This window comes from Pseudorasbora parva, chromosome 12, assembly GCF_024679245.1.
Source record: "Pseudorasbora parva isolate DD20220531a chromosome 12, ASM2467924v1, whole genome shotgun sequence".
Taxonomy (NCBI): Eukaryota; Metazoa; Chordata; class Actinopteri; order Cypriniformes; family Gobionidae; genus Pseudorasbora; species Pseudorasbora parva.
Window position 1 is genome coordinate 15,570,917 of NC_090183.1, and position 27,718 is coordinate 15,598,634.

At 42.1% G+C, this 27,718-nt stretch overlaps 1 protein-coding gene across 1 annotated transcript; it reads left to right on the top strand.

Moving 5' to 3' along the window:
* On the top strand, nucleotides 1–27,718 carry LOC137093775 (sterile alpha motif domain-containing protein 3-like). The gene is made up of 9 exons (XM_067458620.1): nucleotides 1–88; nucleotides 2,650–2,779; nucleotides 2,935–3,123; nucleotides 3,531–3,618; nucleotides 4,290–4,433; nucleotides 5,397–5,594; nucleotides 5,691–5,853; nucleotides 8,797–8,885; nucleotides 27,524–27,718. Exons 1-9 carry the CDS (start codon nucleotides 1–3, stop codon nucleotides 27,716–27,718), a joined length of 1,284 nt encoding a protein of 427 aa, XP_067314721.1.

Here is a 27,718-nt window from a genome sequence, read left to right on the forward strand (position 1 = left end):
ATGACAGACTTCACATGTTGGACTTCTGTCCAAGTTTGCCAATGGTTGAGAGATATTGACTTGGAGGAATTCTGTGATACGTTTGTGGGTGAGCTTCAAGTATTCTGTGATTGATGCACCAGTGTCCTAATTGCCATGTAAGAACAGTCTCTTACAACAAATACCTCAAACACCTCCAGTATTTCCATGAGAATGAACCACATTTCTTTGTTGTATGTGGACATAATGGCTGCCAAAAAAGGTACAAAAGAGTGAGTTCTTTACGTGTCCATGTTTTTCGGAATCATAAAGTCTTGAGAAACGCAGAAGACTCTGAGAACCATCCAGAGGCTCCAGGCACCTTGACTACTTTTAATGATTTGGATGAGACTTTTGATTCTGAAGAACCAAATATCCCTTTTTCTGAAAAGATATGTGGGTTCAGATCACTAATTGAGAGACATTTTGCATTGTTTTGTTTAAAATTTCAAGAAAAGCACATCCTCCCCAAAACTGTTCGACATACTATTACTAGTGAAGTTAAAGTACTGATTGAACTTTTCAATGAGCAGTCTAGGGACCTTCTAAAGTTTTGTCTTGAAGAAGCAAATATCAAGATTAACAGTCATTCAAACTTGAAGTACTTGGTTGAAGATAACCTCTTTGGGAAGTGTTTTGATGTCATTGTGTCAGACTATCAGTTTGAGAGGTACTGTATTAGAGAGTTTGGGTTAATTGAACCTGTTGAGTATTTACTTGGATATGACTCAACTGGAAGAAAAGAGACTTTCCAGTACATTCCCATTTTGGAAGTTTTAAAAAATATTCTGAAAAGAGAGGATATTTTTCATCATATTGTGGAAGACACAGTTTTTGATGGAGAAACACTTAAAGACTTCACAGATGGATTAATTTTTCAGCAGCATGCCTTTTTTGATGATTCTGAGACACAGCTGAGGCTCCAGTTATATACTGATGAATTTGAAATTGTTAATTGTTTAGGATCCAAAAGGCAGATCCACAAAATTTCAAGCGTCTACTTTGTTCTTGGAAATATTCCACTGAAGTATCGTTCCAGTCTTCAAAATATACACGTGGCTGTACTTGTCAGAAATCGATTGCTTCAGAAGTATGGTTATGAGCACATTTTGCATCCTCTTCTTCGTGACCTTTGTGAACTTCAGTGCCGCGGAAATCAGTTGATATTGAAGACCAGTCCTGCATTTTCAAAGGCTCTGTGATTTCCATTTGTGCGGACAATTTATCAGCCCATTCCTTGGCCGGCTTCAGTACTTGCTTTAGTCAAGGACGGATCTGTCGTTTCTGTCTGTGCCACCACAGTGACATTGGTAACAAAACTGAGGAAAGTGAGTGTATTCTCCGGACTCCTGACACACACCGTAGCCATTTACAAGTGTCAGATGGTAAATCCTTGTATGGTGTTACTGGACGCTGCCCTTTTGATGAACTGCCTCATTTTGAGGTTACTGAATCCTTTCCGCCAGACTTGATGCATGATATTCTTGAAGGTGTCATCCCACAGGTTCTGAAATTAGTCTTGCTAAAGCTTACCCGGGAAAGACTGGTAACACTGCAACAGTTTAATGACCAGCTACAACAATTCTCCTTTGGACAAAACGACATCACTCACAGGCCTGTTTTGTTAAAGCCATCTGCTCTGCAGCAAGGATGCATCCCAGGAAAAGCCGTTGAAAAACTAACTCTTTTCCGACTCTTACCATTTTTGATTGGAAGCTTCATCCCTCATGAAAACACTTACTGGGCTCTCTATTTGCTGTTAAGATCTATATGCGAAATAGTACTGGCACCTGTGATCAAAAGCAGTTGGCTGAGTCCACTGTCTGCTCTCATCACAGAATTTCTGAAGAGTTTTCAGAAGCTTTTCCCTGATAATTTCACTCCAAAGATTCACTTTCTGGTTCACTATCCCAGATTAATCAAACAGCACGGTCCACTGAGAGCACATTGGTGTCTCAGGTATGAAGCCAAACACCTGTACTTTAAACGCCTTTCATCGATTGTAAACAATTACCAGAATATTGCAAAGACTCTTGCAAAACGCTATCAAATGCGCCAGTGTTGGGAAGCACAATCACCTGTAAACCATGGCTCTGAAGATGTTCTGTACTCTTTAATAGAGATACCTTTGCATGCTCTACCCTCTCAGCTTAGCGAGATTCTTGCAGAGGACACAGCTGAATTGAGTGATACTGTCTGGAAAACCAAACAAGTGGTATATGACAGTGTCAAATACACCACTGGAGACTACTTGATACTTGATCTTGTGCATGCTGAGGAAATCCCAGTTTTTTTGAAAATTATACATATTTTTAAGTACCATAGTCAATGGAAATTGTGTGGAAGAATCTACAAAACCTGGTGCTTCTCTGAGCATCTGCATGCCTACGGTGTCCAATCAACAACTCAGTGGGTGGCCATTACACCTGGAGAGGAAACTGACTTCCATGCCCTTGATGCATACACAGATCAAGAAGACAACCTTTATATCACACTGCTTCATCGGCCTGTGAGATATACTAAGTTATTTGCAACTTCAAATTAATTTAATATTGCTTGCTATTTATGATCTAACTTGTTTATAGATTTGTATTAAACTTTCTGCTCTCCTTCCTGTTTTCTCATTCCCAGAACATGAGATAGATGGAGCCACTCTTGCTATTATCTCAGAAAGGATGTCTGAGAGGCTCATACCAGTCATTCGCAAGCAGGGTCTGTTTCTGGCCCAGTTAGAGAAACTTAAAAGCACACCAACGAGCAGGTAATCAGAACGGTATCCCATTATATCATAACACACTCTGCTACATTGTTGTTTATCTGTGTTTTGCTAACTGCTAATTGCATTTTTATTCTACTTTTTGATGGTCAAGTCTCCTTTTGAGTTTCCCTTTTCTTCCTTCTATTTTATCTTTGCAGAGAGCACCCTCCAAGAAGCAGTGATCACTCTAGTCAAGCACTGTCCAGTCAAGATACCTCTTTAGTGATTCCAACAATGCTGAGAATGGCCATAGACAGAAGAGATTCTGATCTGAAGAGTCCAAGTAAAACTAAACTACGGGCTCTATTGATTCAAACTCTTTTTGACCACCTCAGTAAGAAAACAATGTGAGTTGAGTTGAATATATCCTATTCACACTTTTCTTCCTTGAAGTATACTAAGAGGGTTAGGTGTGTGGTAAGGCACGATGAGACACAGGATTGAGTTCACAAGAATTAGACAAGACAAGAGTTTTGAACAGTATTTTTAAGAAATCCTCAATGACGAATGGATATCTCCATTTAGGCATATTGAATTTTGCTAACAAATTTATGACTCTGAATGTAGCTTCCAGTACTCCCTCCTTAAAAAATAAAAAATAAAAAAAACATTGCTTGACAAACTGGTGAAGGCAGCTTGGTATAGTACTATGGCTATTATGTGCTGCTACCCTTAGAATTTTCAGTGTGTAGTTCCTATGGCTGGTATAGTTACTAACATCAGTTTGATTTTCTCCTTCTGATTTTCCTGTTAGGTACCCAAGTCATCTTCAGTATATTGAACTTCTGTCGTTTGTGATAACGGACCACCCATTCCTTAGGGAAAGTATTGGATCAGGATATGTAAGTTTTTATTTGCATTGAAGTTGTTAACTAATACTAAACTAACTTTTTTTTTAACAGAATAGCTATAAAAACCCTATTTGTTCTCTTTACACAGAGCATATTTCTGTTTTACGGTGATTCAGAAAGAATTCTGTTTTGTTTCAACAGTAGTAACCACGCAACTTGCCAGAATTAGCATTGGCTTGAGTGGTTTGTCTCAATAGAGAGCTTAAATGTGGGCTGCTCAAAAATGTGTTGATTAGAGCTACGGACAGAGCGCGAGTGTAATCCAGTTTAAAGGCAGTAAAGAGTGAAGGGCGTATTTGTGAAGGAGAGGGTGAGGGTGCATATGACGGTGCACAACGTCTCCAATTTGTGCATGTAGTAATTTATTGTTTATGTATTTTAAAGAATGGAATCACCTTTAGAATAGCGATTAATCCGATTCTTAGCATTTTACATCAATTAACGGCCGAAATTAACGTTTCACGATTTAAAAAACATGTTTCAAGATCGATGCATATGCATCGTCAGTATTTGTAATCGATACATTGAGGAAACGTGAATCGTTAGACCCCTATTCAACAACATACTGCAAGTTTGCATGTTTCCCAGCATGTAGATGGTCAAAAGCATAAAAGTAAAAGATTCATTAAAACTACAATTTTCTTTGCTCACTTTTTTCACAGGATTCCCTGCTTGAATCACTGAGAAATAAGTTTAAGAAGGAAAGGCAACCGCTTGTGGCCAATAATGAAATCCAGCGAATGAAAGCGAAATGGACAGGAAGGAAGCGGCCTCTTCAGACAGCTGCAGCTAATCCAAGCACCTCGGTAAAACAATCTCAAATTCGGTAGTACACTTTGCAAAATTGTAAATCTGAAAATTCTCAAGAGAAAAAACACTTGTAAGTGATTTTAAAGGGATCAACCTACATGTTTGGTGATAGTCAGCTGCATGGGACTGAAATGGTGGCAAACAAAGAAATCTCTAGTGTTAATTTTGGTCATGGCTTGTCTTGAAAAACGAAGACAACTTGACAATCATCGTAGAAGTCACACTGCAGGACTATGTGCTAAATCTTTTGACAATTTAGTTAGAGGTAAAATTAGACAGCCAATTAATGACTGTTGCAATGTCAAACTAGCGATCAAGACTACAGATTTTAGCCTAAGCCTAGGATTATAGGAATTCATAAAGGATTCATAAAATTTGTCTCAGATAAACAGACGCCAAAGTTATGCTGCTTTCACACCGAATGCGAATTGAGCATCTAGATGCGTTGACGCGTGTCTGGAGGTCCTGCGGAAAGATAGACGTGTTTAGATGATCCAGGCGCAGCTCCTGGAGCATCTCAAATGCACGTCTATTTCGCTTCAAATGCTCGCTTCAATTGGACGCACGAGTGGATTCAAAATGTTCAAGCGTCAAACTAGACGCGGATTTGACGTTCAATTCTCATTTGGTGTGAACTCAGCATTCAGATTTTTCAACTCGGGCGTCAGAGGCAAATTTATTTCAAACAAGTGAATGCACAAAAAGCACCATATAAAATGACTCAAGTCTTTCACCCGAATGAGGCGGAATCGCGCCGCAGGACCTCCAGACACGCGTTTTTACATGGACTTAACATGGAAATCGCTCACTCCAGATGCTCAATTCGCATTCGGTGTGAAGCAGCAGAACTTTGGCGTCTGTTCATCTGAGACAAATTTTATGAATCCTTAATGATTCCTGTGGAAGTCATCTGTTTTGTATTTGTACCCACATTTGTACCAATTTCACTACTCCAATAGGTTGATGCAGGAGAAGATGAACGAAGTATTGGAGAACATCTGCGAGTAATGAAGGAGGAAATAGAGAAACTTCGACCAAACTTAGAGCTCCTAAAAGAAAGAATGGTACGGATAAAATGTTACTGGAGAAATTTTGTGTCCAACCATAGCACAGAGGAGATTCTCTCTGAGTTCCCATGTTTCAGATTGGCGAAAATGGTAAGTAGTGTGTTGATTGGCTCCTTATGTAATTGTTTGAGTTATGACTATTTTTTAATACATGTCTTTTCTACTTTGCTCTCATCTTAACATTAGCTCCTTTGGGATCTCAGAGACCACACTAATGTGGATGTGGACCAACAAATTCTTACACAGCTCTCTGTAATGGCACCTCGAGTCCTTCAAGTTTCACGGAGTCCCCTGAAGGACAAGTTCAGGCGAAAGATTGAGGACTGTGAAGATGGCAGGCTGAAAAAAGGTAATTAGGGTGGCACTATAATTTAACAAAACATGAAATTGGCTCTAACTACAGTCATTTTCTTTTCTGTTCAAAAAGCGCCTGTTATGAAGTTTTATGTAGCATTATTTCACAAAGCCAAAGTATGAACATTCTGTTTTTGCTTCAAAATTTAAAAAAATATACCATCTAATTTAAATTAAAAACTGCTCAGACTGCATGTATGTAGCATCTTTGTTGGGATTGTGCTTAAAATACAGTGGTTGCCTCTAATTTTAAACGGCTACAGATAGTTAAGGCAGATGAACTGGTAATACCTGGAAGTCCAAGTAGAAGCATAGGGAGTGGTACATAGTCAATACTCAGACAAGGACCCCCTCCGCTGGTGTGGTGTTATACTTTGTTTATAAAAAAAACAGTGTACGTGTGGACTAGGCCTAAATTCACTATCCCTCATTCTTTGCTGGTTCAGTGGTTGCACTTGCAAGCCATCAACATCGTACCTCATTACCGCACCCTACTTAAGCTCTCTTCCCTCCACCACTTTGTCTGGTCTCTTCAAAAAGAAAGCACAACAAACCCTTACCTATTATCACTCACTGAGAAACCTACCTGAGAAACCTACCTGTTGTTCCTGACCTGTCATCTATCTTCTGATCCCTGCTTTGTCTGCCTGGATCTCATAATCACCAGTCATCTACACTGCCCTACAAAGGCAAAAGACCTTAACTCACTGGAGTGTGGAACTGAGAAAAATGACTTTAAAGATTTTTTGTTGTCCAGCCAAATTAGTTATAGGTAGGACACTGGAAATCTGGCATTTAGATGTTTTAGTAATGACAATTATCTACATACACTTTTTTTTTACTCAAACTTGACTTTTGACCCCTATTTTGAAGTTACGGCACTCTGCCTTTGTATTGTCTGCAAAAAATGTGGAGTCATGCCAAGGCAAAAGGCAGTAACTTCCATAATATCAATATTTGGTTGCTGATCACCATTTGCAAAATCAATATAGTAACACCTTTATAAAATCTAATGATCATGGCATTTATTTTGGATGATTTACAATTAATTATAGCCATCTTATTATTATTAAGGACACAATACCTCTAGTAAAGAGAATCTTCATTGGTGTGCAGCAAAACTTACAGGTTGATAGGTGACACTGAATTATATGAACAAGATAAGATTATTTCTAATAAGTAAACATTTGCATATATAATGCAAAGATATAAAAAAAATAGAACAAATAAAAAATCTTGTAAAAATGCATGTGATAAATAAGACAAATAGCAAACAGTGCCGCTGGTTAATCAAGGGTTAAGTTTGGCTATCACGCTATTATATTTTGGCTAATGACAGCGCTGACTGGATCGGATTGCCCATTCATAGGCTAAACAGAGTAATTATTTATTGCAATATGTTTTTAATGTTTTTATCTAGTAAAAAAAGATACAATGGGCTACATAGCTTATACTTTTACATCTTTGAATGAAAATCGCCAAGCCTAAAAGGACAACTTTTAGATTGATGTGAACGACAGGAATAATTCTCAGAATGCTTGTGGATTAAACATCTCCGATGACGTTCATTGGCATGGATTTTATCGGGTTTACAAGAAAAGGTAGGACATATGGATATAATTGCGAACTGTTACTAGCCTACTGATTGTATGCGTGGTCGCACGCTGTCACTGCATTCGAGTAGCCTACACACACTCGTGCAGTGGGCAGCCCCAGACTGCCTGACAGCGCGCTGAGAGAATATTCTACATTATGAAAACATGTATGACAGTACACAGACTACACCGTAACTCAAACGCGGCAAACTTTAATAGACATTAATACAAAGGCGGAACACCATAACTGCATGTCGGTACCGTAACTTAATTTAGACGCATGGCTAAACAAAGGCAGAGTACCGTAACTCAGTTTGAGTGTTCTAAAACCAAGGCAAAGAGCGGTAACTGCTGTTACGGTGTTCTGCCTTGGTTTCTCCTGGGCTTTTGGAAGTTACTGTTCAGACAATCCATAATTTTCTCGAAAAAACAACATAATTGACTAACGATATTTATCCACATGATAAAGGAGGTCTTGAAAGTCCCAAAAATGTCAATAACTCATTTTCGACCAAAAACGAAGTTACGGCCTTTTGCCTTTGCACGGCAGTACAGCACACACCACCTGCACAGAGAAAACTTCAGTAAACCAGCATTTTACATCCATCCATGCTTTTTGCATTCCAGCTTTGTTCTCCTATCGTTGCAATAAAGACTTGTTTTTCACTTATTATTGTTTCAATGTCTATCCTCTTTCGTGTGCATGACAGAAGACCAGACTACAAAAAGAAAACATGAGCTGAGAATTCACTGGACACATCGTGACGGCGGCTCAATCCAATCTGTTTACTTTTACAACAGATAAATTCTGTTGTCTCATCCATACCAGGTCCTTGAATGAGACCATTAAGGCTCTGTACCGGACTCGGACAAATTTCCTTAATCCATGAGAACTCCCTGGTCACATTGGATTGGACTGGAAAGAGGTCATTCACCGATGTCTGGAGTGCTTTTTTCCCCAGTATGATTTTCAGCCAGCCCCAGAGTCTCATCCTAAGATGGCCACCTGTCTGAACTCCGGTCCTATAATGGCCATCAGTTAGAGGTCCGTCCTAAAATGGCTGCCGTTCCTAAATCACTTCCCGACATTGACTGCCTTTCCAGAGCTTCATCACAAGTTTGCCTCCATTTTAGAGTCTCGTTGCACTTAGGCTGGTGAATCTGACCCCTTAGCCAAAACAGCCACTGTACCTGAGCCCTCAGTGAAGATGGCCATCTCGCCTGAACCCTCAGCCAAAATGGCCGCCACACCTGAGCCCTCAGTCATGATGTATGCCACATCTGAGTCCTCAGCCAAAACAGCTGACACTGGACCTATGACTTCAATTCCCTTCCTCTTCCAGGATCCAGTAGCAACTCCCTTCCTTGTCCAGAGGCGAGTCCCTTCCTCGTCAAGAGCCCAGAGATGGCACTAGTCCATGAGCCCACTCTAGTTAGTGAGTTCGCTCCTAGCCCAGAGGACATTACTGTGCCTATAATGGAGCTAGCATTTGTGTCTTGGCCACACACATCAGCTCCAGCCCCTGCACTGCCATGACATCCGAACTGCCTGCACCGCCATGTATATATAATATATAGTAGAAAATCTTAATCTGTATTCATCATAAATCTGAAGCAGTGTGCACTGAAATTTTGTAAATAATTTTAAGCACCACTTTCTATGAAGCCTGTATTTATAAGCATTATAAGGGTATTTTAATGCATTATAATGCATACATATTGCCTTATAAAACACTTATAATCTGTTTGTATCATGTAATGTTTGATTAGTCATGTCATTTTTTGAGTTTTGTGCAATCCAGATTGTTTCAAAGCAGCTTTACAGTGGCAAACTGGGAAATAATGTTTCAACTTCAATTCTGCTGCTAAAAGACAATAGTAAATAGTCATTATTCTGTTGAAATCAGTTCGGTGCTTATTGAGTTCAGTTAACTTCAATAACTATGTCCATCAATTTAGTTCAGTTCAGTTCTCATGCAATAGTGTCAGTTCAGTCATGTCAGAAATATTGCTTAATAGTAAGAGTCCCCAACTAACAACCCAAAGGTGACAATAAGGAACCCAAACTCCATTAGTGACAAAAATTTAGGAAAAAAAAAAAAAACCTTTGGAGAAACCAGGCTTAGTCAGGGGGCCAGTTCTTCTCTGGCCAGATGAGCAAACATATGGTTTAAATCCAGCCTGGGTCACAAGTCAGATTGCTTCAGGATTTTTATCAGTTCCTTTTACTTGAATATTGGGCTACATTAAACAGGATTAGCAGTTTAAGTAATTTAACAGTGCAATTAATTAGTATTCTGAATCTTTTTTTTTTTTTTTTTTTTGCCAACTAACCCTTGTGGCCTTTTTGAGCAGTACTTTAAACACACAGCTGTGTCTTTTTATTCCACAACTGTCTATTGGTTTACTCATATTGAAAAACAAAAAAAGACTCTTAAATGATTGAGGATGGATTATGACTTGCAAAGGCCCTGCATGGGGCTAATTATCTGTGTAAACAGTGATTGATAATGTATTTCTGGTAACAAGTTTGTGCTGTGGAGGCTCGCACTGCGTGTCTCTTTGTTAGAGACTTTTGTGAAGAAATCGAAACATGAGCACAACAGCACACACAAGAAACTCACAGAACAAACATGCTGAGGTAAAACATTTAAATGTTGGGGGGTTTATTTTAATTTTATTTTTTTATTCAGTGTTCTGAACGAATAGTTTGGATGAATGACTCACTTGTAAGACGGTCACTTGCCACCACCTGGTGATATAGTTTCACATGTACAAGTGTCTGCATTTGTCTTGGATTTTCAAACATGTATTTAAACATTAATCTCATAAGATTATGCATTGCAATTGTAATTTTGCAGTGCAAATGATTTAATTTGATTGTTAACAGCCAGTTTCTTCTTATTATAACCTAAATTGATCAAATATAAGAATTTGACATTATAGATGATGCTTATACATTTAATAAGGTAAAAAAGTAAAACTTTTTTTTTTTTAAAAGATAAATAATGCCCTAGGGTAAATATCACAATAATGCAGATTTAAGTACTATGTGACAGCTGATTGAACACTGATAATAGAATATATAAAACCCCACAAATTACCCCCTTGGTAGTCCTTTTGTGAGCTGGTGTGGCTCCTTGTCATAGAATAAGGCAGACAATATATTTTGTCAATAGCATTGCATTCTAAATATTTATTTCTTGTGAAAATACCTGAGAAGGCTTGAAGAATAGATAAAGTATATATTTTTGCAATTGTGTGTTGATTGTCTTCATGTTTCTTCATATTTCATGTGCAGTTAATTTTATTCAACAGAAAAAGATTAATGCATTTGTCTATATTAGGGATTTCCTGGAACGTCATGAGTTATTTTACTTCTGTGTGTCATATGCAAGTGGTACTCACTACAGAGTCAAATGACATTCAGCTCCTCTTCTCTGGAGCTCCAATGAGGCGGAGGGATAGATTTGTGGGTAGGGTGTGGTTAGATATTCTAGCTCCACATATTAGGCACAAATTACATTAACCCCTCCTCTCTGGAGTTCTGGAGTTGAGTTTCCTCAAGAGAGACAGGGGTAGCTGCAGCTTGGAGTAATGGGCGTGGCAGGAGGTAGGGGTGTGGCAGGAGGTAGGGGCGTGGCAGGAGGTAGGGGTGTGGCAGGAGCTAGGGGTGTGGCAGGAGGTAGGGGCGTGGCAGGAGGTAGGGGCGTGGCAGGAGGTAGGGGTGTGGCAGGAGGTAAGGGTGTGGCAGGAGGTAGGGTTGTGGCAGGAGGTAGGGGCGTGGTGAGAGGTTTCTCATTGGTCAAAATCGCCACAACACAATGGAAACAAGTCACAACACAACGAAATCACCACAACACAACGAAAACAAGTCACTACACAACGAAATCGCCACAACACAACGGAAACAAGTCACAACACAACAAAATCGCCACAACACAACGGAAACAAGTTACAAGACAACAAAATCACCACAACACAATGGAAACAATTCACAACACAACGAAATCACCACAACACAATGGAAACAATTCACAAGACAACAAAATCACCACAACACAATGGAAACAATTCACAACACAACGAAATCGCCACAACACAACGGAAACAAGTCGCAACACAACGAAATCGCCACAACACAACGGAAACAAGTCACAACACAACGAAATTGCCGCAACACAACAGAAACAAGGCACAACACAACAAAAGCGCCACAACACAACAAAATTGCCGCAACACAACGGAAACAAGGCACAACACAACGGAAACAAGTCACAACAAAACAAAATTGCGGCAACCCAACGGAAACAAGTCACAACACAACGAAATTGCCACAACACAACGGAAACAAGTCACAACACAACGAAATCGCCGTAACACAACAGAAACAAGTCACAACACAACAAAAGCGCCACAACACAACAAAATTGCCGCAACACAACGGAAACAAGTCACAACACAGAAATCGCGGCAACACAACGGAAACAAGTCACAACACAACAGAAACAAGTCACAACACAACGAAATCGCCACAACACAACAGAAACAAGGCACAACAAAATCGCCACAACACAACGAAAACAAGCCACAACACAACAGAAACAAGTCACAACACAACGAAATCGCCACAACACAACGGAAACAAGTCACAACAAAACAAAAAACAAAAATCGCCACAACACAACGGAAACAAGTCACAACACAACGAAATTGCCGCAACACAACAGAAACAAGGCACAACACAACAAAATCGCCACAACACAACGGAAACAAGTCACAACACAACAAAAGCGCCACAACACAACAAAATTGCCGCAACACAACGGAAACAAGGCACAACACAACGGAAACAAGTCACAACAAAACAAAATTGCGGCAACCCAACGGAAACAAGTCACAACGCAGAAATCGCCGCAACACAACGAAAACAAGTCACAACACAACGAAATTGCCACAACACAACGGAAACAATCACAACACAACGAAATCGCCGTAACACAACAGAAACAAGTCACAACACAACAAAATTGCCGCAACACAACGGAAACAAGTCACAACACAGAAATCGCCGCAACACAACGGAAACAAGGCACAACACAACAAAATTGCCACAACACAACGGAAACAAGTCACAACACAACGGAAACAAGTCACAACACAACGAAATCGCCACAACACAACAGAAACAAGGTACAACAAAATCGCCACAACACAACGAAAACAAGCCACAACACAACAGAAACAAGTCACAACACAACGAAATCGCCACAACACAACTGAAACAAGTCACAACACAACAAAATCGCCGTAACACAATGGAAACAAGTCACAACACAACAAAAGCGCCACAACACAACGGAAACAAGTCACAACACAACAAAATCGCCGCAACACAATGGAAACAAGTCACAACACAACAAAAGCGCCACAACACAACAAAATTGCCGCAGCACAATGGAAACAAGTCACAACACAACAAAAGCGCCACAACACAACAAAATTGCCGCAACACAACGGAAACAAGGCACAACACAACAAAATCGCCGCAACACAACGGAAACAAGGCACAACACAACAAAATTGCCACAAAACAACGGAAACAAGTCACAACACAACGAAATCGCCACAACACAACAGAAACAAGTCACAACGAAATCACAACAACACAACGGAAACAATTCACAACTAGGGCTGGGATAAACGATTATTTTTTAAACGATTAATCTAGCGATTATTTTTTCGATGCATCGATTAATCTAACGATTAATTTTTCCTGTCCGATTCGGTTACGATTCGATTCGATTACCGATTATCTCCCCATTAATTGCCTAATAGCAATTTATACATGTTGATTTAATTATCTGAATGAAAAAACGAATTCCTTAACATTGCAATATATGTTTATTGCTCTTAAAATTCCAAAGTAAGACTATACAAAAACAAAGCATTCAATAAAACCTTGAAAACATAAAGTAGGCTACACACACAGACACACACACACACACACACACACAAATAAATAAGTATAAACCTACAACAAAGAAACATATTATACGATTTTTCTATGTATGCAACTCAGCCTACAGGCTATGCCCATCCATTAAATATCAACAAGTTGGTTAATCAAATCCAGGGACACACTGCAAGCGTGAGCGTCTCGGCTGCGTGGCGTGTCCGTTTTTGTTTCGGCTCACATGTTAACAGGTTGGAGTTTGCACACTGCCTGTGACGCGCGGAAAACGCGTGCATGCTGGAAATAGAAGAGCGCCTATTTTTCACGCGTGTTGGGAGCGTCTCCAGGCAAAATAGAATAGGAAAAGATGTTTATATATCATTTTGACACGAATACATATTATTAAATTACATTTTCATGTTTGAAAGTCTGTAGGTGTACATAAATGCAGATATAGGCCTAATTGTAATAATAAAAAACGTCAATTATCGATTTTGAAATGTTGCAACTGTCAATACAGAACGAAATATTCTGTAGCCTATTTTGCCGTCAATACCATAGATATGTGGCTACTCCCGACGTTTTCTTTGCTGTATCAGTAGGCTATTTATGTTTAACATTAGGAATAGGGCTTCCCTCCGCATCAATAGCAGCCGCAGCGCCGCGTCAGACACGCTTCTAGTGTGCAAAGGCAGAGAAAACGCCACGCAGCCCCGTGGCTGACCCGCAACAGAAACGCCACGCGCATCCGCGGCATGACAGTGAAAACAGTTACATGTAGAGTGCATTACGGGCGCCAATACTCCGTTTAAAACCGGAATAGTCCTGGGATGAGACTGCTCACTTAGAGGATGGATATCCTTGGTCACATCAGCGCGATTAGACAGTGAACATTTTAAATTTAAAACAGCTTATTATGTAGGTAACGTAGCCAATGTGTCCGATGCTTTCACTTGATGCAAACGTTTGTTTTTGTGATTAAAATACATCAAATATTACCAAAACATCTGTCTTCCTGTGTGCAGAAATTTGTTTATGTAGCCGTGACAACAAAACGCGTGCGCGCATGCCTGTGATGCTCCGTGCGCACCGCGCGCCAACCCCCTAGACTGTGGCCAACCCGCAAGCCTTGCACTTCTGAAAGTCTGAGGAGCCACTCGTGTTGCTACCATAGATATACATAATAAATAATATACTTAATTACATAATATACTTTATTATGTACATCTATGGTTGCTACTACTCTCCGGCGCCGCCATCTTTATTTTGAGTCTGACGAATCGACGCGCATATTTTGCGTCGACGTATTTTTTGCGTCGACGTCATCGATGACGTCGACGCGTTGTCCCAGCCCTATTCACAACACAATGAAATCGCGCAACACAACGGAAACAAGTCACAACACAACAAAAGCGCCACAACAAAATTGCCGGAGCACAACGGAAACAAGTCACAACACAACAAAATCGCCACAACACAATGGAAACAAGTCACAACACAACAAAAGCGCCACAACACAACAAAATTGCCGCAACACAACGGAAACAAGTCACAACACAACGAAATCGCCACAACAAAACGTAAACAAGTCACAACACAACGAAATCGCGCAACACAACGTAAACAAGTCACAACACAACGAAATCGCCGTAACACAACGGAGACAAGTCACAACTCAACGAAATTGCCACAACACAACAGAAACAAGTCACAACACAACAAAATCGCCACAACACAACGAAAACAAGTCACAACACAACGAAATTGCCGCAACAACCGAAACAGGGCACAACACAACAAAAGCGCCACAACACAACAAAATTGCCGCAGCACAACGGAAACAAGTCAACACAGAAATCGCCACAACACAACAAAATCACCACAACACAATGGAAACAAGTCACAGCACAACAAAAGTGCCACAACACAACAAAATTGCCGCAACCCAACGGAAACAAGTCACAACACAACGAAATCGCCGTAACACAACGGAGACAAGTCACAACTCAACGAAATTGCCACAACACAACAGAAACAAGACACAACACAAGGAAATCACCACAACACAACAGAAACAAGTCACAACACAACAAAATCGCCACAACACAACGAAAACAAGTCACAACACAACAAAATCACCACAACACAATGGAAACAAGTCACAACACAACAAAAGCGCCGCAACCCAACGGAAACAAGTCACAACACAGAAATCGCCGCAACACAACGGAAACAAGTCACAACACAGAAATCGCCGCAACACAACGGAAACAAGGCACAACACAACAAAATCGCCGCAACACAACGGAAACAAGGCACAACACGACGAAATCGCCACAACACAACAGAAACAAGTCACAACCAAACGAAATCGCCACAACACAATGGAAACAAGGCACAACCCAACGAAATCGCCACAACACAACGGAAACAAGTCACAACACAACAAAATCGCCGCAACACAATGGAAACAAGTCACAACACAACAAAAGCGCCACAACACAACGGAAACAAGTCACAACACAACAAAAGCGCCACAACACAACAAAATCGCCACAACACAACGGAAACAAGTCACAACACAACAAAAGCGCCGCAACACAATGGAAACAAGCCACAACACAACAAAATTGCCGCAACACAACGGAAACAAGTCACAACACAGAAATCGCCGCAACACAATAGAAACAAGTCACAACACAGAAATTGCCACAACACAATAGAAACAAGTCACAACACAACAAAAGCGCCACAACACAATAGAAACAAGTCACAACACAACAAAATTGCCGCAACACAACGGAAACAAGTCACAACACAACAAAATTGCCGCAACACAACGGAAACAAGTCAACACAGAAATCGCCACAACACAACGGAAACAAGTCACAACACAACGAAATCGCCACAACACAACGAAAACAAGCCACAACACAAACAAGTCACAACACAACGAAATCGCCACAACACAACGGAAACAAGTCACAACACAACGAAATCGCCACAACACAACGGAATCGCCGTAACACAACAGAAACAAGGCACAACACAACGGAAACAAGTCACAACAAAACAAAATCGCGGTAACACAACAGAAACAAGGCACAACCCAACAAAATCGCCACAACACAACGGAAACGAGTCACAACACAGAAATCGCCGCAACACAACAAAATCGCCACAACACAATAGAAACAAGTCACAACACAACAAAAGCGCCACAACACAATAGAAACAAGTCACAACACAACAAAATTGCCGCAACACAACGGAAACAAGTCACAACACAACAAAAGCGCCACAACACAACGAAAACAAGTCAACACAGAAATCGCCACAACACAACGGAAACAAGTCACAACACAACGAAATCGCCACAACACAACGAAAACAAGCCACAACACAACACAAACAAGTCACAACACAACGAAATCGCCACAACACAACGGAAACAAGTCACAACAAAACAAAATCGCCGTAACACAACAGAAACAAGGCACAACCCAACAAAATCGCCACAACACAACGGAATCGCCGTAACACAACAGAAACAAGGCACAACACAACGGAAACAAGTCACAACAAAACAAAATCGCCGTAACACAACAGAAACAAGGCACAACCCAACAAAATCGCCACAACACAATGGAAACAAGTCACAACCCAACGAAATCGCCACAACACAATGGAAACAAGGCACAACACAAAATCGCCACAACACAACGGAAACAAGTCACAACACAACAAAATCGCCGCAACACAATGGAAACAAGTCACAACACAACAAAATCGCCACAACACAACGGAAACAAGTCACAACACAACAAAAGCGCCACAACACAACAAAATCGCCACAACACAACGGAAACAAGCCGCAACACAATGGAAACAAGCCACAACACAACAAAATTGCCGCAACACAACGGAAACAAGTCACAACACAGAAAATCGCCACAACACAATAGAAACAAGTCACAACACAACAAAAGCGCCACAACACAACGGAAACTAGTCACAACACAGAAATCGCCGCAACACAACAAAATCGCCACAACACAATAGAAACAAGTCACAACACAACAAAAGCGCCACAACACAATAGAAACAAGTCACAACACAACAAAATTGCCGCAACACAACGGAAACAAGTCACAACACAACAAAAGCGCCACAACACAACAAAATTGCCGCAACACAACGGAAACAAGTCAACACAGAAATCGCCACAACACAACAAAATCGCCACAACACAATGGAAACAAGTCACAACACAACAAAAGCGCCACAACACAAAAAAATTGCCGCAACACAACGGAAACAAGTCAACACAGAAATCGCCACAACACAACAAAATCGCCACAACACAATGGAAACAAGTCACAACACAACAAAATCACCACAACACAACGGAAACAAGTCACAACACAACAAAATCACCATAACACAACAGAAACAAGGCACAACACAACAAAATCACCACAACACAACAGAAACAAGTCACAACACAACGAAATCACCACAACACAACAGAAACAAGTCACAACACAACGAAATCACCACAACACAACGGAAACAATTCACAACACAATGAAATCGCGCAACACAACGTAAACAAGTCACAACACAACAAAAGCGCCACAACACAACGGAAACAAGTCACAACACAACAAAAGCGCCACAACACAACAAAATCGCCACAACACAACGGAAACAAGTCGCAACACAATGGAAACAAGCCACAACACAACAAAATTGCCGCAACACAACGGAAACAAGTCACAACACAACAAAAGCGCCACAACACAATAGAAACAAGTCACAACACAACAAAATTGCCGCAACACAACGGAAACAAGTCACAACACAACAAAAGCGCCACAACACAACAAAATTGCCGCAACACAACGGAAACAAGTCAACACAGAAATCGCCACAACACAACAAAATCGCCAGAACACAATGGAAACAAGTCACAACACAACAAAAGCGCCACAACACAACAAAATTGCCGCAACACAACGGAAACAAGTCACAACACAGAAATCGCCGCAACACAACGGAAACAAGGCACAACACAACAAAATCACCACAACACAACGGAAACAAGTCACAACACAACAAAATCACCACAACACAACAGAAACAAGGCACAACACAACAAAATCACCACAACACAACAGAAACAAGTCACAACACAACGAAATCACCACAACACAACGTAAACAAGTCACAACACAACGAAATCGCGCAACACAACGTAAACAAGTCACAACACAACGAAATCGCCGTAACACAACAGAAACAAGTCACAACACAAGGAAATCACCACAACACAACGGATACAAGTCACAACACAACAAAAGCGCCACAACACAACAAAATTGCCGCAGCACAACGGAAACAAGAATTAAAATGTTTGTTTTTGTTTAAATTTTCAAATTCCAAACTGTTTCGGCCGGGACTTTTTACTGCGCCGAGCCAAAGTACTCTCAGAAGTGCTAATCCGCCATACATTATAGTTCTCCTTTTTAATCCGATTAGAGAAGTACATCGTTTTATTTTGTCACCATACTTGATCGTTCAACTACTCGTGTAACTGTCTTTAAATAGGGCAAACGTGGAGGTGTTTGGTACTTCTAACTTGATCTCTGTTTGGTTCCATAGTGAATGAACTGGGCTTAGTGGGCTAAGCTAAATGCTATCAGATCATCACTGCGCGTCAGAGAGAATAAGTGCACGCACTGAGACGAGAGAGGTATGTATCAACTCGTTTTAGTTAAGGGAATAACATAGTTTAATATGAAAAAGCGGTGAAGTAACCCTTTAATGACTAATTACATTTTTGGGTGAACTAACCCTTTAAAGCAAGAAAACGTACTCGGTTACTTTCGTAACCTCGGTTCCCTGAGAGAGAGGAACGAGTATTACGTATGGGAAAAACTCCTTTTCTCGAGAATGTGAAGCAAAACTTTTAATAAAGGTATCTATGTAAAGCGCAGTGAGCTGCACGGCCATAGCCCAGCGCGAGGAGCGCTCTGATTGGCCGGGCTGCGGCAACTGCAGGAACCTATGGTGAGGCGGCTGAGAGGAACGAACCAATGGGGGGCGTTCCAGAAGCCCGCCGAAAAAGGTGCTTATATTTGCATACAGGAGGCTATATAAGACCCTAATTCGCCATAGGTGTCAGGTTTTAAGATCGACTGAAGCGATACCTGAGAAGCATAAACACGGCACGGAACGTAATACTCGTTCCTCTCTCTCAGGGAACCGAGGTTACGAAAGTAACCGAGTACGTTCCCTTTCGAGAGAGGTTCCTCGTATTACGTATGGGAACACAATGTAAAGCGCCGTGTGTGCTGACTGACCCAGTATACCCAAAGCACATGTTATAAACCCCCGAGACACCGACAGAGGCGGCTTATAAGGGGAATGAAGAACCGGAAGAGTCGGTTCGTTTGAACAGCTGATCGGACATAAGGCGCGTTTCGATTACCCTTCAAATTGCGCATATTGAAATTGCGAATTGAAAACACGCCTAATGGAAACGCGGCAATTTCGCAAAAACTCCCATATATCGCAAAAAAGTTTTTACGCTCTCATGAGGTGGTTTTTCAGGCGATTCGAAAAAGGACATTTTCGCAAAACTGCAATGGAAACGTTTTTTTCGCATTTACATGTCACCTGTTGCGGTGACGCATTGCTGCAACATAGGGCCTATATATTATATTTCCCACTCAATTGTGTCGTAATAACAACATAATGTAGTTAAAAGGACATATATTTTCTCCTAATAAGGACTACAGGCTATATATACTGTAATTAAGACATATATTCAAGAAATTTATTAAAACAGAAAGAGCTAGCCTATAGTTTCAGCCTTACTCAAAGGCAGAGGAAACCGGCCAGCTACGCACGTCAATCCATTCCAGACGATCTTAGTTTGTTTCTTATTTAATAAACAGGCAATTCATTTATGAAACATCGATACAAATAAAAATACAATTTATACAAAACGAATTTTTTTTTTAAGAAAGACTTTCTAGAAAATAAAACTCGAATTGATCAAAATCATGTGACCCCAGGTCTCAAACATATTGCGATTCTTACTCATGCTGCTCACTTTTCATAATCAACATATAAATTAAAATAATACTATAACAGGCTAATGTTTAGTCCTAAAGGTAGCCTGTTTAGTTTCGTAGTTAGGCTATGTTTTCTTTAACCCACGGCCGATAAAAGCGCCGACGTTCTCATTTTTCCTTCTTCCTTTAAGAGAGATGAAACAATTTACAATACTCTTGTCATTTTTAGCTATACAGATGAGTTCAAGACATAATTATAAACTATAAACTGTCTATTTTTATTTGTGGACTCAGGGAACTAATTATTTTGCATGCACTCACTCCAAACGCGGTCTTCATTTAAAAAAAATTATTTCGTTTATTAAATGCCATTTTTTTCTTTTCCAAAGCATTTCTAAAATCAATTCACATGCCCATCAAACAAAATATCTAGCCAAAATAACGAAAGTGGTAAAAACAAAAAAAAACAAAAAACAACAAACATTTGAGTTACCATGCAAATTCAAACATTTCGCTCTTCTCTATATGCGTCAACCTGCCGCGCGTAAGAGTCGATCATTCTTTACAGATGATGGTTCGGTTTGGAGAGAAGACGAGACGGAGTTTTTTATTAAACTCATAAAAGACAATATAGGATTACAGTAATACTGGATGCTAAACACAGAAATGCTACATTATCATGAAGACCTTGAAGCAGATCTGACACACACACACACACACACACACACACACACACACACACACACACACACACACACACACCTCATATCCGTGCCGATTAAGTAACCTAAGGGGCTTTCCTTGCCATTAATGCTTGGATAACACACGTGTCCTTCCAATAAAAATAATGGCTAGTGGATGAGATATACAAACCTACCAAGTACCATCATTTTGGAATGACCTATCGCGAGAGGAAAGTAATATGTTTTAGTCGCATAACTGCAGCTATGGAAACGCTGTCATTTCGCAACAGTTTTTTATCGACATTTAAGAAATATCGCAAAAGTTTTTCGCAAATCTGTAATGGAAACGCAGCTATAGTCGGATCTTATGATGAAAGAATAGTGCTTAAGGACTAATGTGTACAGGCCAAAATGTAAGGCAATCTGTTTGCCAGGGTCAACATAGAGCCTAGATGGAGAGAAGCCCTGCTTGTAGAGCTGGAACCTCCAACTTGTAGAATCTGATAAAAGTGGACGGAGAGGCCCAGCCTGCCGCCGCACAGATATCTTCCAAAGAAATGTCACACGACCAAGCCCAAGATGAGGCCATGCCTCTAGAGGAGTGGGCTTAAATGCCTGTAGGACAGGTTAGGTCCTGGACCTATATGCTAGTGGGACTGCATCCACTATCCAGTGTGAGAGACTGTTTCATGACAGCACAAACTTTAGTGCGGCCACCGAAGCAATGAAGAGCTGATCCGACTGCCTGAAGGGGGCGGAGCGCTCTAGATACAATCTCAATGCTCTGACTGGGCAGAATAGGTTTGCGTCTTATTCTCTCTGAGACGCGGGTTAAGCAGTGCAAAGACCTGCATACTGAAGGGGTTGATAGCACTTTCAGCATAAAACCATGCCTCGGTTTGAGCACAACCTTGAAGTTGCTGGACCCAAACTCAAGACAGGAAGGGCTCACGGAGAGTGCAGGTAAGCCACCCACTCGGTTAACCGAGGCCACAGCCAGCAGAAAAAGGTTTTGAGTGATATGTGCTTCAAGCTCGTGTTCTGAAGTGGTTAGGAGGGGGAACCCTTCACGGCCTCCAAAACCATGGCGAGGTCCCAAATAGGGACCGAGGTAGGGGCAAAGCGGGCTGAATCTCCTGGCCCCTTTAAGAAAACACACAATAAGATCACTTTTCCCTAGTGAATGTGCCGCGATCGGAGCGTGGCTAGCTGCTATGGCGGAGACACACACCCCGAGTATGGAGAGGGGACGACCCGCATCCATTAGCTCTTGGAGAAAGCGAGCGGTTCCGCCAGTTCGCATGAGTGTGCGTCGATGTTTCGCGTAGCACATTGGTTAGAAAACCACTGACCACTTCAAAGCAGAGCTGCCAGATAGCAGGGGCTCTAGCTTCCGAAATAGTGTTCATAACTTGTCAGAGAGGTTCCCGGATACCGTTGATGGGCCATACGTGGAGGGCCCACAGCTCGGGATTGGGATGCCAGACCTTCCCTTTTATTGGCAGAATAGGCATGGGGCTGTGTCTGACAGCTGAAACAGTATGGAGAACCATGTGCGGTTCTTCCAAAGTGGGGCTATTAAAAAGCACAGGCTGCAGCTGGATCGCGATCGGAGGGAACATATAGAGGGAGTCTGGGCCAACATGGGCCAGGGCATCCCTGCGTTTGCAGAAAAAATATTGGGCAGCGTGTGCTGTGCGAGCTGAATTGTTTGCGGGTAAAGGGACCATCCCCCTGGGGACATGGGTCCTCTGGATAACATGTCCGGACCCTGATTCAGAATACCTGGCACGTAAGCCGCCCTTAGGGAGCTCAGATTGTGCTCTGCCCATAAAAGGAGATGCTTAGCCATGCAGTGAACAGAGTCTGATCTCGGCTGCCCTAGCGATTTTATGTACATTATCAAGACGTGGTGGTTCTTATGCCGTAAGTCTTGAGTCTATGACAATGACTGTACTGATAAGCCTGCCCCTCGAAGGCGAATCTCAAGAATGGCCTGTAGTGGGGGTGGGGGGTTATCGTAACGTGAAGTATGCGTTTTTCAGATCTATTGAGAAAACCCAATCCCCGGGGCGAATGTGCGCGAGGATTTGTTTCACCGTCAGCACCTTGAAACGAGCGTGTCATAAGTGCTTTGTTCAGATGCCTGGAAAATGGGCCTGAGACCGCCACCCATTTTCGGCATGAGGAATTAGCGACAGTAAAAACCTGACTCGCTAGCGTCGGGTGTACTGTTTTCGCCGCTCTCTCCTTTAACAGTCTCAATGCCTCAGCGAGAAGCACGTGACTGACACTGCTTCTTACAGAGGGCTCGACCACGGCTTGAATCGCGGGGTCTGCGAGCAAAACTGTAGCGAGAACCTCGTTTTATATGTTCAACACCCAATATTATATACCAGGAATGGCCTGCCAGGCCTGGGCTCGTAAAGCCAGGGGTTGAATTAGATTCGGGGGCTGGCCGCTTAGTAATAGGGGCCTGTTAGCTTGGTTGCTTGTGCTGTAACACTGCTTGTAACACTGTGGGGATAGTGTTAGTTTTGGCGGTGCAGGCTTTGCAGTGGGCGCACGCCTCACATTTATATTGTGTGTGCGAGAGTGAACTTTGTGAAAAGTGCTTGGGTGCAGGAGTGCAGACTGTAAAGTGGGCACATTTCCTACATAGAAAGCTCTTTTGTGTGTAGTGTAAACAATGTGCAGTGGCGCACAACCTACGTAGAACACCCACGGTGCAAACCAGTGAGCAAATCCACAGGGGTAAACGCACACAGCATTAGTGTGCAGACGAGCGAGTGTTTAACACAGGCTAGTTGACTGCAATATTTCATCTCCAGTCACTTAACTTAAGGGAACTGGGAGAATGTAAGGAAGTGCGGGTGGTATGTGAGCCATTCCACAATGCCGTTATGCTCTAGTCTAGACTGAAAGCGCGCATGCAGACAAGCGTGTTTGACCACAGGCTAGTTGACTGCAATAAGGCTAGTTGACTTTATATGGTGTAATCCGGCCGCGGCGGGATTTATTTGTGATTTTGTGAGGCTGAATTAACAGTGCTTATGTAGGGGTGCACACTGTGTAGTGGACACTTTGTCTACAGTGTAAAAACCTTTCCAGCCGCCTGAATAAAGGGGACTGGAAGTGATAGAGTGAAAAAAGGGCTTAGCTTGGCAGCCATTTTCCGACGCCCTTATGCTCTGACAGTGAGCGCGTGCTATGACGTAAGCCGCGCTCTAGTCAGCAACGCGCTGTGGAAGGGGCGCGCGCTATCATGACAAGGCAGCCATTACAACTTCCTTGGCAGTAAGCGCGCGCTGCAGCAACATTGTTCTTGACATACCCAACAGCCCGAGCTCGCTCGTCTAACTTACTCTAGTATTCTCTGTCCGCAGCGCTTCAGCACGGCGGCGGTAGAATGAGCACGGCGAGAGCTTCGGCTCGAGTTTGTTTATTCACTCTAGTATTCTCTGTCCGCGGCGACAGCGCGACTGAACGAGAATTGGAAGCGTGAGGAAAAACTCTGTCCGCGGCGCTTCTAGCACGGCGAGAGCTTCGGCTCGAGTTAGTTTATTCACTCTAGTATTCTCTGTCCGCGGCGATAGAGCGACAGGACGAGAGAATTGGAAGCGTGAGGTAAAACTCTGTCCGCGGCGCTTCTAGCACGGCGAGAGCTTCGGCTCGAGTTTGTTTATTCACTCTAGTATTCTCTGTCCGCGGCGATAGAGCGACAGGACGAGAGAATTGGAAGCGTGAGGTAAAACTCTGTCCGCGGCGCTTCTAGCACGGCGAGAGCTTCGGCTCGAGTTTGTTTATTCACTCTAGTATTCTCTGTCCGCGGCGATAGAGCGACAGGACGAGAGAATTGGAAGCGTGAGGTAAAACTCTGTCCGCGGCGCTTCTAGCACGGCGAGAGCTTCGGCTCGAGTTTGTTTATTCACTCTAGTATTCTCTGTCCGCGGCGATAGAGCGACAGGACGAGAGAATTGGAAGCGTGAGGTAAAACTCTGTCCGCGGCGCTTCTAGCACGGCGAGAGCTTCGGCTCGAGTTTGTTTATTCACTCTAGTATTCTCTGTCCGCGGCGATAGAGCGACAGGACGAGAGAATTGGAAGCGTGAGGTAAAACTCTGTCCGCGGCGCTTCTAGCACGGCGAGAGCTTCGGCTCGAGTTTGTTTATTCACTCTAGTATTCTCTGTCCGCGGCGATAGAGCGACAGGACGAGAGAATTGGAAGCGTGAGGTAAAACTCCGTCTGTCCGCGGCGCCTCCTCAGCGCGACGGTATAGTGACGAGAGCTTCGGCTCGAGTTCGCCTATTCACTCTAGTATTCTCTGTCCGCGGCTGTAGCGCGACGGAATGAGAGAAGAGTGGGAACAACTCTGTGGCAGCGGCGGAAGAAGAGCCGCGGCGGCGGCAGAGTGAAGAGAGCTTCGGCTTGAGTGTGCTCATGTCCTCTAACATTCTCTCTTTCCGCGGCGCTATTCAGCGCGACGGGACGAACGCAGAGGGAGAGTGAGAAGAGCTCCGTCTTTCCGCGGCGCTTAACGACGCGGCGGAACGAGAGAGTCCTCGAGTAGAACAAGCCTGTAAGCTCTAGAAGTGGCGTTGCAGCGGCAACACACACAAACACATATAACACTCAACATAGACACAGTTTAAAGGATATATAACGCCGGATGGCGTAGCTGGAACGGCAGAGAAGGCGGAGAGGGAGTCCGTCGTCCTCAGCTGCAGGTTCCGCTGGTGCCTTTTCAACGGCGGTGCTTCTTCCGGAGACCAGCGAAGGTATCGCTGAAGGAGATAAAATCTGACACCTATGGCGAATTAGGGTCTTATATAGCCTCCTGTATGCAAATATAAGCACCTTTTTCGGCGGGCTTCTGGAACGCCCCCCATTGGTTCGTTCCTCTCAGCCGCCTCACCATAGGTTCCTGCAGTTGCCGCAGCCCGGCCAATCAGAGCGCTCCTCGCGCTGGGCTATGGCCGTGCAGCTCACTGCGCTTTACATAGATACCTTTATTAAAAGTTTTGCTTCACATTCTCGAGAAAAGGAGTTTTTCCCATACGTAATACGAGGAACCTCTCTCGAAAGGGAACCTATTCTAGTAAACACCAAAAACAAAACCAAGACTTTATAAAAGGGCATTATAGGTCCTCTTTAAAAAAAATACTTATATTTGTGAGTCATTAATGAGTTTCAAGGTCAAAAAGTCTGAAAATATGAGATAATGACTTGGGACAAGTCAACGTTAGTTCAGGTTGTAAAATGTCATGTGGCCTACTACATGACTCTCTAAAAAACTTAAATTGATGTTTGTAAAAATAACATTTTACTTTTGCAAATGTTACTTGTACGTGACATTTAGAGCTGTTAAGCGTACATTTCTTGAAAATGGTAAAGATGTTCCAGCATGATTATAAAGAGTACATTTTTATAAAATATAAAATTAGACAAATCTGGTGTTATTTAAATTTGGTTTGTTATTTTACAGTTGAGATCATTCTGTAATGCTGACCTAACAGCAGAAGTCGCAAGCCGCGGTTTAAATCTCAGTTGAGCAGATGGGTGTGTTTTAACACTGCATTACAATGAGCCCCATACTAGAACTACGCTATTATATTCTATACTTTTATGAATTATTTTGAGAAACCATGAGAAGAAGGTTGATGTTTAGAAATGATTCCTTATTATTGTGTTTTGAACTATGCTGTATAGCTGTATTTAGCTGTGTTTGTTGTCACACTCAAACATTATATTTTTACTGTTAAAAAAATAACATTTAATTAAAAAAAGTTAATAACTGTATTTTACTGACACACTATTTTAGCTTGCCTTGGATATTTTTTTGATTAGATCAGATAACATTTTAAGCTGTCATAAGGTCATGTTACAATCTACCCCACCTATGGGGCATGTTGTCACATTTCACTTCCATTCTTTCGGGGTAAATCAAGAAAACACTGTATTAATAAAACAGAACCACATAATTGTACTAGACATGTGGAATTAATGTAGGAAAAAATAAATACTGTAAACCCCAAGTGGATTTACACAAACTGAGCTGAAGTTAGGTCAAAAAGAAGTCCCCGCTCTCCCCAACATTTCATGGACACGCTTGTCGGTCTAGAGCAGTTGTTTTTAAACAGTTACTGCATATTTGGGACGTTTCTCTTATTGCACACACCCATCTCAGGTCATGGAGTACTGTACCAATCAGCTTATGAGTTAATTCAGCTGAGTTAAATAAAGGAGACATCAAAAATGTGCCGTGAAGGTGAGACGAAAGAAATCTAGGGCTTATGGCGCCATCTGCAGGCTGAAGTTCACTAATGAATGTTCTGTTTCTTTCTCTCTAGCCAAGTGATTTCTCTGTGTCTCTGAAAGCAGTGGGGAAGAACAAACACTTCAAAGTGCAGTTGTCTAATGGAGTTTACTGTATCGGTCAACGACGCTTCAACTCTATGGATGAACTGTTAGAGCACTACAAGAAAGCTCCCATTTTCACTAGCGAGCATGGAGACAAGCTTTACCTGATCAAACCCCTCCAGTGA

Bases quoted from the DNA above. Each gene is read 5' to 3' on its own strand.
- LOC137093775 (XM_067458620.1), top strand. From the start codon at position 1: ATGACAGACTTCACATGTTGGACTTCTGTCCAAGTTTGCCAATGGTTG. The intron at 3,619-4,289 runs GTAAGTTTTTAT...CTTTTTTCACAG, and splicing joins AAAGTATTGGATCAGGATAT to GATTCCCTGCTTGAATCACT. The intron at 4,434-5,396 runs GTAAAACAATCT...CTACTCCAATAG, and splicing joins CAGCTAATCCAAGCACCTCG to GTTGATGCAGGAGAAGATGA.